Source organism: Dreissena polymorpha, chromosome 15 (genome assembly GCF_020536995.1).
Source record: "Dreissena polymorpha isolate Duluth1 chromosome 15, UMN_Dpol_1.0, whole genome shotgun sequence".
NCBI classification, from domain to species: Eukaryota; Metazoa; Mollusca; class Bivalvia; order Myida; family Dreissenidae; genus Dreissena; species Dreissena polymorpha.
This window is the reverse complement of record NC_068369.1, coordinates 50,614,736-50,630,010: the sequence shown is the minus strand read 5'-3', so window position 1 is coordinate 50,630,010 and position 15,275 is coordinate 50,614,736. Positions and strand designations below refer to the sequence as shown.

Below are 15,275 nucleotides of genomic sequence, written 5' to 3'. Positions count from 1 at the left end.
GTTTTCGGAGAAAACCCGATGTATTGTCATAGCCAGCTCGTCGTCCGACGTCTGCCATCCGCTGTCCGCGTTGTGCTAAAACCTTAATTAACATTTTTTTTAGGTTTTGAACATTGGCTCTAAAATCAAAGTGCTTCAACCTACAACTTTGAAACTTCACATGTAGCTGCACCTAGATGAGTTCTACATGCCGCACCCATTTTTGGGTCACTAGGTCAAGGTCACTGTGACCTTTAAAAAAAAAACAAAAAAAAAACTGTGACAAGCTTTGATTTATTCGCTCGACTGTTCGAAGAAAAATGAGAGCTATACTACTCGCCCCGGAAATACTTCGAAAATTATTTTTTTTGTTAAGTTTTGTGTTAATTTTTATGTCCACTTTATTTCTAAAGTATCAAAGCTATTGCTTTCATACTTGCAACACTTACTAACTATCATAAGAGGACTGTGCAGGCAAAGTTATGTAACTCTGACTGGCATTTTGACAGAATAATGGCCCCTGTTATACTTAGAAAATTGAAAATTTGGTTAAGTTTTGTGTATTGGTCCATTTTACTCCTAAAGTATCATAGCTATTGCTTTCAGACTTGGAACACTTGCTAACTATCATAAGAGGACTGTACAGGACAAGTTGCATAACTCTGGTTGGCATTTTGACGGAATTATGGCCCTTTTTTGACTTAGTAACTTTAAATATTTTGTTAAATGTTGTGTTTAGATGCACTTTACTTCTAAAGTATCAAGGCTATTGCTTTCAAACTTCAAAAAATGTCTTACTATCATGAGGGTACTGTACCTAGCAAGTTGAATTTGACCTTGACCTTTGAATGACATTGAATCTCAAGGTCAATTAATGAATTATGCTTAAATTGCCATAACTTCTTTATTTAGGATTAGATTTGATTCATACTTTAACAAAACAACACTTACCTGACATACCACAATGGACTCCACCCAAACCATCCCCCATGCCCCCCCCAGATTTCCCCCCCCCCAATTTTGTTTTCCTTTTTTTCTTGTTTTCGAAATATCATCTAATAAATGACCACACCACCACATTATTCTCCCTCTTCACCCCCTCCCCCCCCCACATTTTTTTGTAAACATGGTAAAAAACCCACAAATATTTATTTTTATTATTTTACTTTTGAAAGACCGTCCAACCATACCACCCAAGCTATTGCTATCAAACTTGAAATATAATCTTATTAGTTAGTTTTATGTCTTTACAAATGTTCAATAGATTGTGGAAATTATACCTGAACTCAGAATCGTCTATAATGTACCACTTCTTTAAAAAATAAGTGATCAATATGTTTCAATTATGGTCCTCTTTCAGTTAGAATATAACTATATTACCTTGACTTTATTGAATATGAACAATTTCCCCACGATGGCTTACGTTATACTGTCAAGCACTCGAAAAGTCCAGCGTGCTGTCTTCTGACAGCTCTTGTTCAAAACTGCACCCGCAGCCGAGCGTGGCACGTGTTATGCGGTGCTCTTGTTCTTTTTTTATTTAATGTTGTTTGTTGCTAACTTGGTAAGTCTTAGAAGTCTGTCTTAAGTGTATAACAAATAATGTTTAACTTTGTTCTTTGAACACTATGCATTTTAAAAATCAATATAAGAGACATTGTTTTTTTTTACTTGAATGACACTTTTTAGAATGTGATTTATTACATGTATAACAATAAATCTATTTATTTCTGTTTGCTATTTTAGTGGCTCGGATAGAATTTATTGTCCCCTTCCGGTGAAACCGAAGGGGACTTATGGTTTGCGCTCCGTGTGTCAGTCAGTCTGTCAGTCCGTCACACTTTTCTGGATCTTGCGATAACTTTAAAAAGTTCTTCATATTTTTTCATGAAACTTAAAACATGGTTAGATGGCAATATGGAGAATTCTGGTTGCTATGGCAACACATATTTAAAAAATAAATAATTTTTTTTACTGACATTGGTGGAGTTTCACCGGTAGGGGACAATATTGCTTGGCAATCTCTTGTTATTTGGAAAACTTATTAATTAATAATAATATCTGCTATTCTATTATTAATGGATAGTTTTCACATTAAATGAATTTTTTAATTAATTTGTATCATTTTATAATTTATATGATTGTTTTCAATCACTTGGCCCTTGCTATGCTTATGATAATTTTGTATGTAGCGTCTAGATGATACAGAGTAATGAATAACCAATTATGTCCCAGAGGGGGATAGGGTATTCAGGTTTATGTGAAATAATAATTCCAAAGATAACTCATTGAAAAGTCATTCCAGACTTTAAATAGTAATTTTGAAAGTATCTATAATATTGGGTTGCAAAGTGGGACAGGGATTTAAAGTAATTTCCTTTATTTGAATTTTTGTTGTATTCGTAACACTGTTTTACCCTATCATGAATTTCCAGAAACTCACATCAAATGTTAAGGTCATGAAAAGAAGTGCATGAGAAATGAGTCAGTCAAGCCAGGTTAAGGTCAAAGTCATACTTTAATGATAATAGCCTCTCTATTGTTGTGTCTGATTCAGCAAGTCATACTTTAATGATAATAGCCTCTCTATTGTTGTGTCTGATTCAGCTAGTCATACTTTAATGATAATAGCCTCTCTATTGTTGTGTCTGATTCAGCTAGTCATACTTTAATGATAATAGCCTCTCTATTGTTGTGTCTGATTCAGCTAGTCATACTTTAATGATAATAGCCTCTCTATTGTTGTGTCTGATTCAGCTCTCCTATACCATTTGAAGCATTTACATTAAGTTAAGACGATTTAAGGTCAATGAAGTCAATGAGAGATGTGCACAAGGTCAAAGGTGTGGGCCCAGTCGTTCTCTCCTATAACCATGAAAGGATGTATATGAAAAATTAATGTCATGGAAACAAATTCAGAAGTAGACAAATCATTGAAACTAAAGGTCCAGATCACAACATGAAGGTCAGAAGTATTGCAGAGGGGGAATAATCTTTTCGTGGACACTTACATTTGTGGACTTCTAATTTTTTGGGGGAAAAAAGGAATTTAGTATTGGTAATTTTCCGATGTGTTTGTGTACAATTCCTTGATTGGTCAATATGAATATGAAAGTAATTCATTAAGCAGAAGACGAGTGTGTAATCCTAATCCTGATTTGAAAAAAATATGAGTGAAAGATTGTGTTTGTTTATTTTATTATTATGCCCCTCTCTGAAGAAGAAGGAGTATATTGTTTTGCTGTCTGTCGGTCGGTCTGTCTGTTGGTAGACCAGTTCGTTTCCGACCCATAAATCGTCAACAAATTGACCGATTGGCTTGATACTTTACATGCGCATTGGCTGTTGACAGTAGATGAACCCTATTAAAATTGGGGTCACTAGGTCAAAGGTCAAGGTCACTATCACACTAAGTGTGAAAATCGTTTCCGATCAATAACTTGTCAACAAATTGACTGATTGGCTTGATACTTCACATGTGCATTGGCCTTGGGCAGTAGATGACCCATATTGAAATTGGGATCACTAGGTCAAAGGTCAAGGTCACTATCACACTTATTGTGAAAATCGTTTCCGATCAATAACTCGTCAACGAATTTACCGATTGGCTTGATACTTCACATGTGCATTGGCCTAGGACAGTAGATGACCCCTATTCAAATTGGGATCACTAGGTCAATGGTCAAGGTACAGTACAGCCAATGCGGAACAAACATATTTCGCAATCCACGGAGTTAAGGTGCAACAAGGCGATGCCGAGTCGGCCGTTGAAGCCGTGTCAGTATGCGGCGGCATGTCGAATTTCGCCACGATGCTTCGCATCTGTCCGTCGAGGCAAGCCGCTATCTGCGACATGACGCCTAATCAATGGGCATCATCAAATAAAAATCTTTGAAAAATGATTAGTTAGTCAATAAATTTTAAAAGATCAATTATCATAATATTAAAATCATAATTAATTAAATGTATCTATTACTGCATACTTACTATTTTTCCTGTTGCTACTCATTACCCGATAATCCTGTATATTCCAGTTTTAAAGCAAATTCTGGTTTATATTTAAGATAAAAATTCTCATGAATTTCAAGAAATGCAAACATTGGCCATTTTTTTAAAGTGTCAAATAAATTTTGGCATTTGTTTTTTATTGAGACAAAGGATAAAGCACTGTTTATTTGACGCTAGAATTTAATTGTTTAATTGTCGCGTTAGCATTAAATTCGGCAGCGTGTTTCGGATTACAAATTGAATAATGCTCATTTGAGAATCGAACAAAACATTTACAGTTGTGCGTAATTAATTAAACGATAATTTGTTTAGGCCCATTACGTGTCGAATATATTTGAGGATGTGATATTATATAAATAGTATAAAAAGCATCATATAAAAATCATATCCGCTTTTTAAAACGTTAAAATAATAACTATGAAAGAAGTGTAAATCTAGGTTTCGTCACTACACATGCCGCGAAAGTACGAGAAGGTTAATACAGACTCCGCGTCATTGCGCGGATTGATGCCGCATGCCTCGCGATACGCCGCGTGAAACCACGACAGGGCTGCCGAATACTAACGTTCTGGCCGTGGCGTGACCGCAGATTATGTTTGTTCCGCGTTGGCTGTACTGTAACTATCACACTGAGTGTAAAAATCGTTTCCGATCAATAAATGTCAAAGAATTTACCGATTGGCTTGATACTTCCCATGTGCATTGGCCTTGGACAGTAGATGACCCCTATTGAAATTACGCATTTTGAGGTTTCTGTATTTACAGTTTTATAATGCTGTTCAAACCTGCTGCATTGCCAAAATAAAATAAAAATCAAATCCCAATATTGGCCTATTAACAAATTAATCAAGTTTACAGATGAATAATTCTTTTCTTTCTACCCATATTATAAAGTTACCCTCAAGTTGCTTTATTGATTGAACACATTCATTGAGTCGTGATACTTTTTCTTTTCGTCAGACCATTTGTTATACGGCTGTGGGCCAGTGTGGTTGAATGTTACGCAATCTGTCACATGACTGGTAACATACCGGTAGTTACTTTTGTTTTATGCACCCAATTGTGTAAACGCTTGTTAAAGTTACCGCTCGGTAACTTTCAAACCTTGGTAAGTTTGCGGTTATTCAGGTTTAGTAACCTTTAAGGTAACTCGATTGTATAAACACGATATACCGCAAAGTAACCTAACCGCGCACAGTGGAATTTAACCACCAGAAACTTTAACCAATACATTCCCACAATGCATTTTCTAATGACGTAAATTTCGCGCTAAGTGTCACGCTTCGATTTCGTTAACAAACAAAATAAACAGCGACATGTACCCGGTAGTTTTTTTTTTAACAAATTCATTTACAAATGATTTCACAATAAAATAAAGTGTACATTTTAAGTATGAGTTCATCAAAATGACCAGGCACAAATTGATAATGATGTCGGGATTTGCATCATTTAGCGGAATCTCTGGTGCTTCCAAACTGCAAGAGAGTGCTTGCAAAGACGTCTATTTTTCTAGTTGTTTTAAGTGATGTAACGTATACATTGTCGTCGTAACATGCTAGCCTATTCTTCTAATTTGGCTTATAGCCCGTTTTCATGACTGCGTTATAAAATAATATCTTTCGCCAAATAACGATTTTTACATATTCAAAGCACATAGCTGAGTATTTCATTAACCATACATGCCATATTTTTTTAGGTCCAAAGCGGGACATTCCATAAAAAATTGTCGGGACATTTGACCAAAAAGCAGGACACCTAAAACGATCTATCATTCCACCTTTACTATAGTCAGTATAGTACTAACAAAAACTCTTGATACTTTTATTCAAGACATAAAACATCTGATATGAAGCATGAAATCTAAAACATAACAATAACAGTTTTATTAAATAAGACAATAGCAAACAACGAAGATAATATTCAGCTTTTTAAGAGTACAAAATCTAGAACATTCCGACAACAATACTCATTATATTAATTTCAATGGCAAACATTAACGCAGGGGAGGCTATCCAGTTGACTGAATGTACGGGTTACAGTACACTATCTACTACTTTTACTGTTTGTTGCGATGTTTTTTAAGCATGTCTCCATGCGCAGTTTGTTACTTGACAATTGTCGCGGCTTAATTGTAGTAGGGTCAAACTGTCATGCATAGCACCTCGTTGTTTTTAGCTTAATTGGAGTAGGGTCAAACTGTCATGCATAGCACCTCGTTGTTTTTATTACAATTACACCCAATTACACTAAACAGGATGGGTATCACTTATTGGACTGATTGTTGCGATTTTGGTATATTGCACATATATATTTCGGATTATCCCGCTATATTGGAACTAAACATTGAATGTAAAAGACTCATTAATGACGTAGAGTTAATTTTACAAAACAATAGTTTTGTAAACCGTTTCAAACAATTACAAAAATAAACACATTTTGAACATTTATTTCATTATAATTCAACTATCGATAGCAATAAGCGACCACTATCTTGAAGACCACCATGGAGTGAATGCCTGATTAAATCAATAATTAGCCGATAAATCGCTGATAAGGTGTCATAAATAACACTGGTACACACGATAAGTAGAATCGGATTGTTAATTGGGGGCAATAAAGGGACTAGCGGTGGTAAGTGTTAGCCTAACAGAGCTTGAATAGCGAATTTTATTGGTAACCTATAGACCTTACATCGTTTTTTACGAATGTCGGGGCAAATCGTCTCATGGCGGGACGGCGGGACAAAGGGCACAAAAGCGGGACTGTCCCGCCGAGATCGGGACGTATGGCATGTATGCATTAACTTAAAATTACTTCAGAAAATTACTCTGTCTGTAGTCCAAGATTGCATATTGCAGTTGAGAAAAGTGCGAGTCTTTTTGACGATTTATTATAAACGTGATTTATTTCACATGTTAATATACTTTATAACGACATATTTGAATTGTCAATTTATCACATTTTCCTTATTGCGTTCAATGTGCATTGTTTATAATCCGTTTATATACTTTTGCCATTTTAGAATGTGCAACAAGCCATACAAATATCGCACAATTCATAAATAATCTGCAATATTTGCTTTCCTATTTAATTCACGTTAGGCATAGAGATGTGTGAAGTAAAAGATGGTACACGGGTATAATGCACTCGTTTATCTGTTGTGTAATGGGATGTTTTCCATTCTTTGTTTACCGTAATTACTCTATGTTTTCGGACACTTAAAAATAATAATAAAAAATTGTGACCGAAAACTTAGATACAAAAAATATTCACAAAATACAGGTGTCCGAAAACTTACAGTCGAAAATTGAAGTGTTTGAAAATATCGTCAATTATATCAACGACTACCGGTAATAGAACGTGCTTGTAAAATACCATGCCGTATAGTATAAATTACATTTATATATGTTTGCACTGCAATTTAAATAATTTTAAGCACGTGCTTAATTTATTTTACAGAAAGTTACTATAAGGTTGTACTTTGACCAACGAGTTCAAAGATGAGCATGTGATGTACCGATACTCGCTAGCATGAACCTGTAACTAACGCAATAAAAAAAGCTATGAATTCTGTGTGTTCATTTCCGATAGTTGTTGTCTATTGAAATAATATGGAAAAAGATATATACACGGTAACATTAAACATACTGCTTCCTTAATACGGCATCAATTCAAATGCTATCGGGCGAAACCATTCTTTAAAAGCAGTTTACAAGGTTATTTACAAAATAACGCAAATGTAATGGTCCGTTGCCCTCAGGCATGCACCTGCCTGGTTTTATGATGTTAATCTGGTTGTAAAACCCCATGATCAAAGTGTCATTAGATATCGAAAACACGACCGAAATTTGTTTAAATAGCGCTGTAAAATATACTGTCCGAAAACTTAGAGACATTAATTATGGACGAAAACTCGTGTGTCCGAAAATTAAGTCACGAAAAATAATTATTTTTGCTAAAAATGGGGGTGTCCGAAAACTTAGAGTGTCCGAAACATAGAGTAATTACGGTATTCATAAATGAAATTATTTTCTTGTACAATAAGGGAATTTACCATAGACAAATAAAACATTGTTCAAGTTTAAACATATCTTTGTATGCAGAAATCTGCAAATGAAATAGAGTTTACCAACGGCTATTTTTTTGATAAACTGTTCCGGTTCATTTGTGTCTTGTTCTGAGAAAATTGGGCTAAATGCATGTGCGTAAAGTGTCGTCCCAGATTAGCCTGTGCAGTCCACACAGGCTAATCAGGGACGACACTTTACCGCTGTTATGGTATTTTTAGTTTCAATGAAGTCCCTCCTTACCAAAAATCAAATCGAGTAACACACTTCAACAGTTTGTTGTCGCTTAGAAACAACTTAAGAGTGTGTTGCTGATAAGAAACAAACTGTTGACTTGTCTTACTCGACAGTTTGCAATAGGTGATGGAATGTTACACTATATTCTCAGTTCATGTTTATAAACCTACACAACTGCGTCACAGTAAATCATATCTAAACATGATGTTGAACAATCGCAAACGCGCACATTTGTCAAAACATCGCAGTCTTAACACTGCTGATCATGTTTTTACAATTACCAAAATTAAATCCAGTATTGACCAGATTTTCCGGTAAATCAGTACACAGTACATTATCTGTTTCAATACTTAACTACCTGAAAGAGCGTAACGTCAAAGATACAGCATTCTCCTCGCTACAAAGTTTTCCTTCGACAGTGTATATACACCCACGCTAATTTTCGTGCGCTTTTACCAGTACAATTCATGAGCAATAGATGTTGCTAGCGTAGGCTTTGGGTAAGCAATAAAATGAAAATGGGAAAAATCATTACACGCACCGTATGGCGTGACATTGTACATTGCTGCATAGTTTTCGCTAGCTTTGTTGGGGGCAAAGGAAATACATGTGGACGTTTTATTTAAAGCTAGAAAGTGTGTTTTGGATTACAAAAATTGTATTCTCATTTGAGAATTCAACAAAACATTTATATTATATTTATAATGGATTCAATATTTAATTCCAATATTAACTTTTTTAAATGCTTCATGTGTCGAAACGATGTTTTGATTATGCATGAAAAGCACAATTTCCAGGAGGATTACACCTGGTTAGTGATAACATTTGAAAATATAACTGATTCCGTATAATTGAATACTCCGGATATTTGAATATTCTGACGTGACAAATGGGCTATTCAATTAAGCGAAATCTAATGTATTTGTTTCTGTGTTTGTTTATTTAACTCCTTTGTTGATGTTGACAGTTCATTGGAAGGTCACAATGACCTTTGTTTATGCCGTGCTTGCTTACAAATTAATAGGATAAAACTGGAACCAAAACTCACGTGGTGGTCAATTTTGATCTCTCCCTTTGCATACTGTGCTCATATAGTGATGGCGTAGCGTGTGTTATTCGCTTTGACGACACAGCATAGTGTCGGTCCAGTGTTGACATAAAGAGACCAGTTTTAATCCAGTTTTGACATTAAGAGAGAGATCTGTGTCAAATGGACACCATGTCAGGATAATGAAATGGAAATGTGTGAGTAGCTACTGATTGGATTGATTGGCACATAACAGGCAGGGATAACTCTGCCGTTCACCAATTTGGCCAATGGCTACAAATTGACCTATTTGGCTAAAGAAAATTATATTTGGCCACAACTGTTTTTTCATTAAAACTTATAAAATAGCAAAAAGTAGAAGAATTTTGCCATAGCAAGGCGACTTTAGTTAAATACAATTTTGAGTCAGGGGGAGCATTCAGGAACCAACAAATCTAGTATATTGATCTAGTTGATACAGATGAATCAGGTGAGCAGTATTGGGCCATCATGGCCCTTTTATTGTCTTTTGTGTGATCAAAGTGATTCAGTGAATGGCACAATTTTGAGATTAATTTTGCTTACACTTTGTGTCTGCCTAGTGACCAGGAGGTCATAGGTTCCATCCCCATCGAGGGAGCGATATATTTTGATCTCCCTTATAGACACCAAGTACTGGTTCTAGTTCCAGGAAGCAGACTCGAGAGCGTTTCAATGACTGGTACAGTTACAGTTGTGAAAAAAGCTGACTAATAAAACAGAGTTTAAATATTGGAAACAATTTTAGTAAACAATCGAAGCTTTGCAGAGAATTTGCAGAAGGCCTTATAGATTGTTGAAATGTTTAAGGATGTTCATTGAAAATAAGGAGTTGTTGAACAAAAATGGAAATGCATTTTTTAAGGGTAAATCATTGAACCATTGATGATACATTTAGTGAAGTCCCTTTTGCGGTGTTGAGTTAATTTGCTGTGACAGAAGGGGTGTGAATATTAACTTTTGAAGATAATTTTCCAAGTAATTAACAGTCTTCTCAGGTTTTATGCTGTTTGCTGATTGTCAGTATATTTAAGGGTTGGAAATAAAGGCTATTAAACTTTAATCTTCTGTTAAAGGCTTTAAATATGATACTCTTTTCTAAGGGACAACAACTGTGTCAAACTGTGTATTTGAGTGGAAAATGGTTATGCAGCTAACTTTGTTTGATTGTTTACATCAAATATTTGTTAGATTGTTTACATCAAATATTTGTTAGATTGTTTACATCAAATATTTGTTTGATTGTTCACAGCAAATGTTTGTTTGATTGTTCACATAAAAAATTTGTTTGATTGTTTACATCAAATATATGTTTGATTGTTTACATCAAATATATGTTTGATTGTTCACAGCAAATATTTGTTTGATTGTTCACAGCAAATGTGCATGGAGCAGAATGCCTTGCTGGATGTGGACAGCAACCCTCTTTTTACACCAATAGAGATCAACATGGAGGGAGCTCCACTGAAGGACTGTGTACTCTCAATCAGGTATACACGAGTCTCGCTATGGGGAAATGGTGCTTAATGCAAGTGCCTAAAGTGTAGTCCCAGATAAGCCTGTGCCGTCAGCACAGGCTTATCAGGGACAACACTTTCTGCTTTTATGGTATTTTATATTCAAAGGAAGTCTCTTGAACTGAGGTTACGGGATTTGCAATGATATTCAGTGTAAGCAATATTTGATGCAAATTCAAATTGTTGTTAACCTAGGGGGATACTTTTTTTGCAAACAGCTTTTGTTTGATAATTTTAAGACAATGCAATTAATTGTTTGATGTGATACAGTTGAAAATAATTGTGTAAATCTATCTGTATCTATCTGATATTTTATCAATTTCCAAACATATTACATTACACGTTAACGAAATGCAGGTATATTTTTAACTGTACTACTTACTTTGTAGTGGTTACAGTGGCACAGAGAGGGACATTCTTATAAGCATAGCAGAGGTGCTGGGAGCTACGTAAGTACTGCAGGGTCAGGGATATGCCAGTGTGTTTTTTCCAACATTTTGGGAATAGGGCCGGGTCCCTTTTCCCAGCATTTTAACTTAAATTGGGAAATTAGTGTTGTTGCTGTTTTGCTAAAAAATGCTTCAAAATTGAGAATACAAGTTTTTTCAGTATTATTTTCACTAAGGTTGAACTTATATGGCTGGATGGGAGGTGAACAAAATGTAGAAATAAAAAAATAAATATATTTTTGGGAAACCTTTAATTGGGAATTTTTAGATCCCATTTGGGAAAAATATACACTTCTTTCCAGTGCGAATAGGGCCGATTACCGGACCCGATTTTTGAGGATTTCACTTCCGCTTGCCCAGCAGGCAATTAACTTTCATAATCTGCTTACCCTCAGAGAAAAAAGGTTGGTCCACATATTAATGCTTATTTATTAGCTCGACTGTTTTTGGAGAAAATCGAGGTATTGTCATAGCCAGCTCTTCGTGTCCGTCGTCGTGTCCGCGTTGTGTCCGCGTCGTGCTAAAACTTTAACATTTTGTCAAGGTTTTGAACATTGGCTCTAAAATCAAAGTGCTTCAACCTACAACTTTGAAACTTCATATGTAGCTGCACCTTGATGAGTTCTACATGCCACATCCAATTTTGGGTCACTAGGTCAAAGGTCAAGGTCACTGTTACTTCTTAAAAAAAATAAATATGTCAGGCTTTTATTTATTCAAAACTGCACCTGCAGCCGAGCGTGGCACCTGTTATGTGGTACTCTTGTTTCAATGTCACATGGTACTTTTTTGCACCAATTGGGCAAACTCTTCAAATATCACATTTTGATAATTTCGTGAATAAAAATAACTACCTGCTTCTAACTGCTTTTGCATGCCTCAAATGATTATCATATTCCATGGTTTTCAACTTGTTTTTTACCTCAAATTGGAGCTTTTAAAAACTCTTAGCCACTGTTACCCTTTATTATTCACCCAGTATTGTTTATATGAAGTTTTCAAAGTTTGCTTGTGGAATTCTTTTTCTTATGTCTCTTTATTGAATGGGTTTTGTTTATTTACTGGTACTTTTGGGCTCTCTGACTATTGGAAATCATCTGTCCTTGAATCAATAACACTGTCCGCCGTTTTGAACGCTTTGCCATTGCCATACAGAGAGCAGTTTTATTGACTGCAAATATAAAAACATTACTTAGAATTATCACATAAATGATCTTTTATGAGGAGTTGTAATGCAGGTAACGTATGTAGCTTATTTTATAGAATCTTTTTTCAAAACATTTTATTTATTTTCCCAATATTCCTGGCAATGACTATTTCTATTTCAGATGCCAGGGTTATTTTGTGCGCACTGCAAAGAACAACCTGTTACCCAGTACCCACCTTGTGGTAAATGCGGCTGAAGGCTCAAAATATGAGGCTGCGAAGAAATGGGGAATACCAGCCCTTTCCAAACTGTGAGTAGAGAGAGATATGAAAACTGGGCTTAATGCTCGTACATTAAATGTCATCCAAGATTAGCCTGTGCAGTCTGTGCAGGCAAATCAGGGATGACACTTCCAACTTTATGGAATTTTTCATTTTAAGAAAGTCTGTTCTTAACAAAAATCCATTTAGGGTAGAAAGTGTCGCCCCTGATAAAAGCATATAATGTATGTGTTTGTGGAAAATTGTGCAGAATTGTATTGTTAATTAATGTCATAATTTCTAGAATTGGTTTACCAGTAATAATAATCATATTGTCTGAAAGTGTATCTCAAAATTAATGACCCACCCTTAAGTGTTCTATTGTCAATTTTTAACCAGGTTTTTAACCAGGTTTTCCGAAGGAAAAAACTGGTTATTAGATTGGCGAATGCGGGCGGGCTGGCTGGCTGGCTGGCGGGCTGGCGGGCGGGCGGAACAAGCTTGTCCGGGCCATAACTATGTCGTTCATTGTGAGATTTTAAAATCATTTGGCACATTTGTTCACCATCATTGGACGGTGTGTCGCGCGAAATAATTACGTCGATATCTCCAAGGTCAAGGTCACACTGAGTTCAAAGGTCAAAAATGGCCATAAATGAGCTTGTCCTGGCCATAACTATGTCATTCATTGTGAGATTTTAAAATCATTTGGCACATTTGTTCACCATCATGGGACGGTGTGTCGCACGAAAGAATCACGTCAATATCTCCAATGTCAAGGTCACCACAACTAAAAATAGATTTAAAAAAAAAAAAAACTTACAAAGGGGGTTAATTTTGTTTGTTCATTTCAAAAGTTCAGTTTGAGTTTTCTCCCTTTATCAGATTTTTTTTTCACAATGAAAACCTGGTTTTGTGACAATTTTGTCCCTTGTTTTTAATTAAAATGTTAAAATCACCAATTAGCAGCTTCTAAATCAATTTCAAAATCTAATGTTACAAAATATGCTGCACTGTGAGTTCTTTACATGTTGATTGGTCATGTTACAATTAGAAATGAAATTATTGGCTTTTAAATCTTTCTGATGCACATATTTAAAAACTAGTCACTCATTTTAATGCCCACAAAAAGTAATTAAATAGTGCATGGAAACTCAAAAGCAACAAATATGTTTATAAACTGATGTACTACTAAATCAACAATTATTTCTTAAAAATGTATTTCCAGTTGGATTTTGTCCTGTGCTCGACAGGGTAAAAAAGTTCCAGAGGACAAGTACTTGATTGAAATTGTCTCCAATGACAACCTGATGTCTCAGGTACCCACGGTGGAAAACCAAAATGGCTCAGTTTTGGAAAATAGATCTGGTAGGGTTTCTGTTAGGGAAGCCAACCAATCTGAGATTGGCCAACAAAACATAGTAGACTCAAAAGAAGCTGATGGAGCCCATGTGAACAAAAGTAACGGGAAAATAACTGATGCAGAATCAAATTCTGGTGGAACTAACAAAGTTGCGGAGCGTAAAGGAGAGAAAAATATTGGTGCTAAACTTAAGCAGGGAAATAATGAGAAGGTTTCAGCGGTAGGCGATCACGGATTTTCTCAGACAGATGGGGATTTCATGGAGAACAACGACTCAGATGCCATGCTACTGCAACTTGAATCTCAGGAAAATTACCAGCCAGTCATTCCAGTTGTTGAAACAGAATTGAAGACTACTGCAAAGGACCGGGAAGTAAAACCGGCCTCGACTTCTGTCGCAAATAACAGGGATATTAATGTCAATGATGTGCCTAGGAATACTGACATTGCTGAAGCACCAGTGGTGATTACTAAAGATGGTAAAGCTTTGAATAAAAATCTTCTTCCTGCAACCAAACATGTTGCACCTGCAGAAACTCCCCCTTTTGAGAGATGTAAGTAAGCTGCACTCTGAGAAAACAGGGCTTTTTGGATGCATGTTAAATTTTTATGCCCCCAGATCGAATGATCAATGGATATATTGTTTTTGGCCTGTCTGTCTGTCTGTCTGTCTGTGATGGTATTTGTGTGTCCGTCCCAAAACTTTTAACCTTGCTCATAAAATAAAAAACTATTTTGTCTATGTTCTTTAAACTTCACATGTGCATGCATCTCATTGAGATCTACAATCAAACATGGTTTGAGGTCTCTAGGTCAAAGGTCAAGGTCACCGTGACCTTTACATTAAAAATATTACCTTGTTTCTAAAATAGCTGCCATGCGGCTTTAAAGCACAGTATGGGGCATTGTGTTTCACAAACAGAGCTCTTGTTTGGAATTTAAGATTTATATGGAGTCTCTTTCTTAATGAAAATCCACTCTAGGCACACAGTGTTAGATTAGCTAATCTGTGACAAAACCTTATGGATATACATTAAGCTCTGTTTTCCAAAGTGCGGCGGAGGTGTATTCTACTGCTGTTTGTTATTTAAGGAACTTTGGGGAAAGGGAGAAATTGTGATCTGAATTTTTCGTTGCAAAGTTTCACTTAAAGACCATGCTTTTGTTGCTGACAGTAAACTT

General features: G+C 35.7%; 1 protein-coding gene and 1 long non-coding RNA gene across 2 annotated transcripts in view; one reads left to right on the top strand and one right to left on the bottom strand.

The window, feature by feature from the left end:
* Positions 1-5,106: 5,106 nt before the first annotated feature.
* The window catches only part of LOC127859562 (uncharacterized), a 145,943-nt gene continuing 135,774 nt past the window's right edge, over positions 5,107-15,275 (bottom strand). Inside the window, exon 3 of the long non-coding RNA XR_008039454.1 lies at positions 5,107-5,125. This is a non-coding gene — a long non-coding RNA (uncharacterized LOC127859562). The remainder of the gene's footprint in view (positions 5,126-15,275) is intronic.
* LOC127859515 (DNA topoisomerase 2-binding protein 1-like) overlaps positions 10,736-15,275 on the top strand; it is a 202,500-nt gene continuing 197,960 nt past the window's right edge. Inside the window, exons 1-4 of the mRNA XM_052397013.1 lie at positions 10,736-10,847; positions 11,264-11,323; positions 12,652-12,780; positions 13,959-14,647. Coding sequence (XP_052252973.1) covers positions 10,738-10,847; positions 11,264-11,323; positions 12,652-12,780; positions 13,959-14,647 — 988 coding nt within the window. The 5' untranslated portion in view covers positions 10,736-10,737. The remainder of the gene's footprint in view (positions 10,848-11,263; positions 11,324-12,651; positions 12,781-13,958; positions 14,648-15,275) is intronic.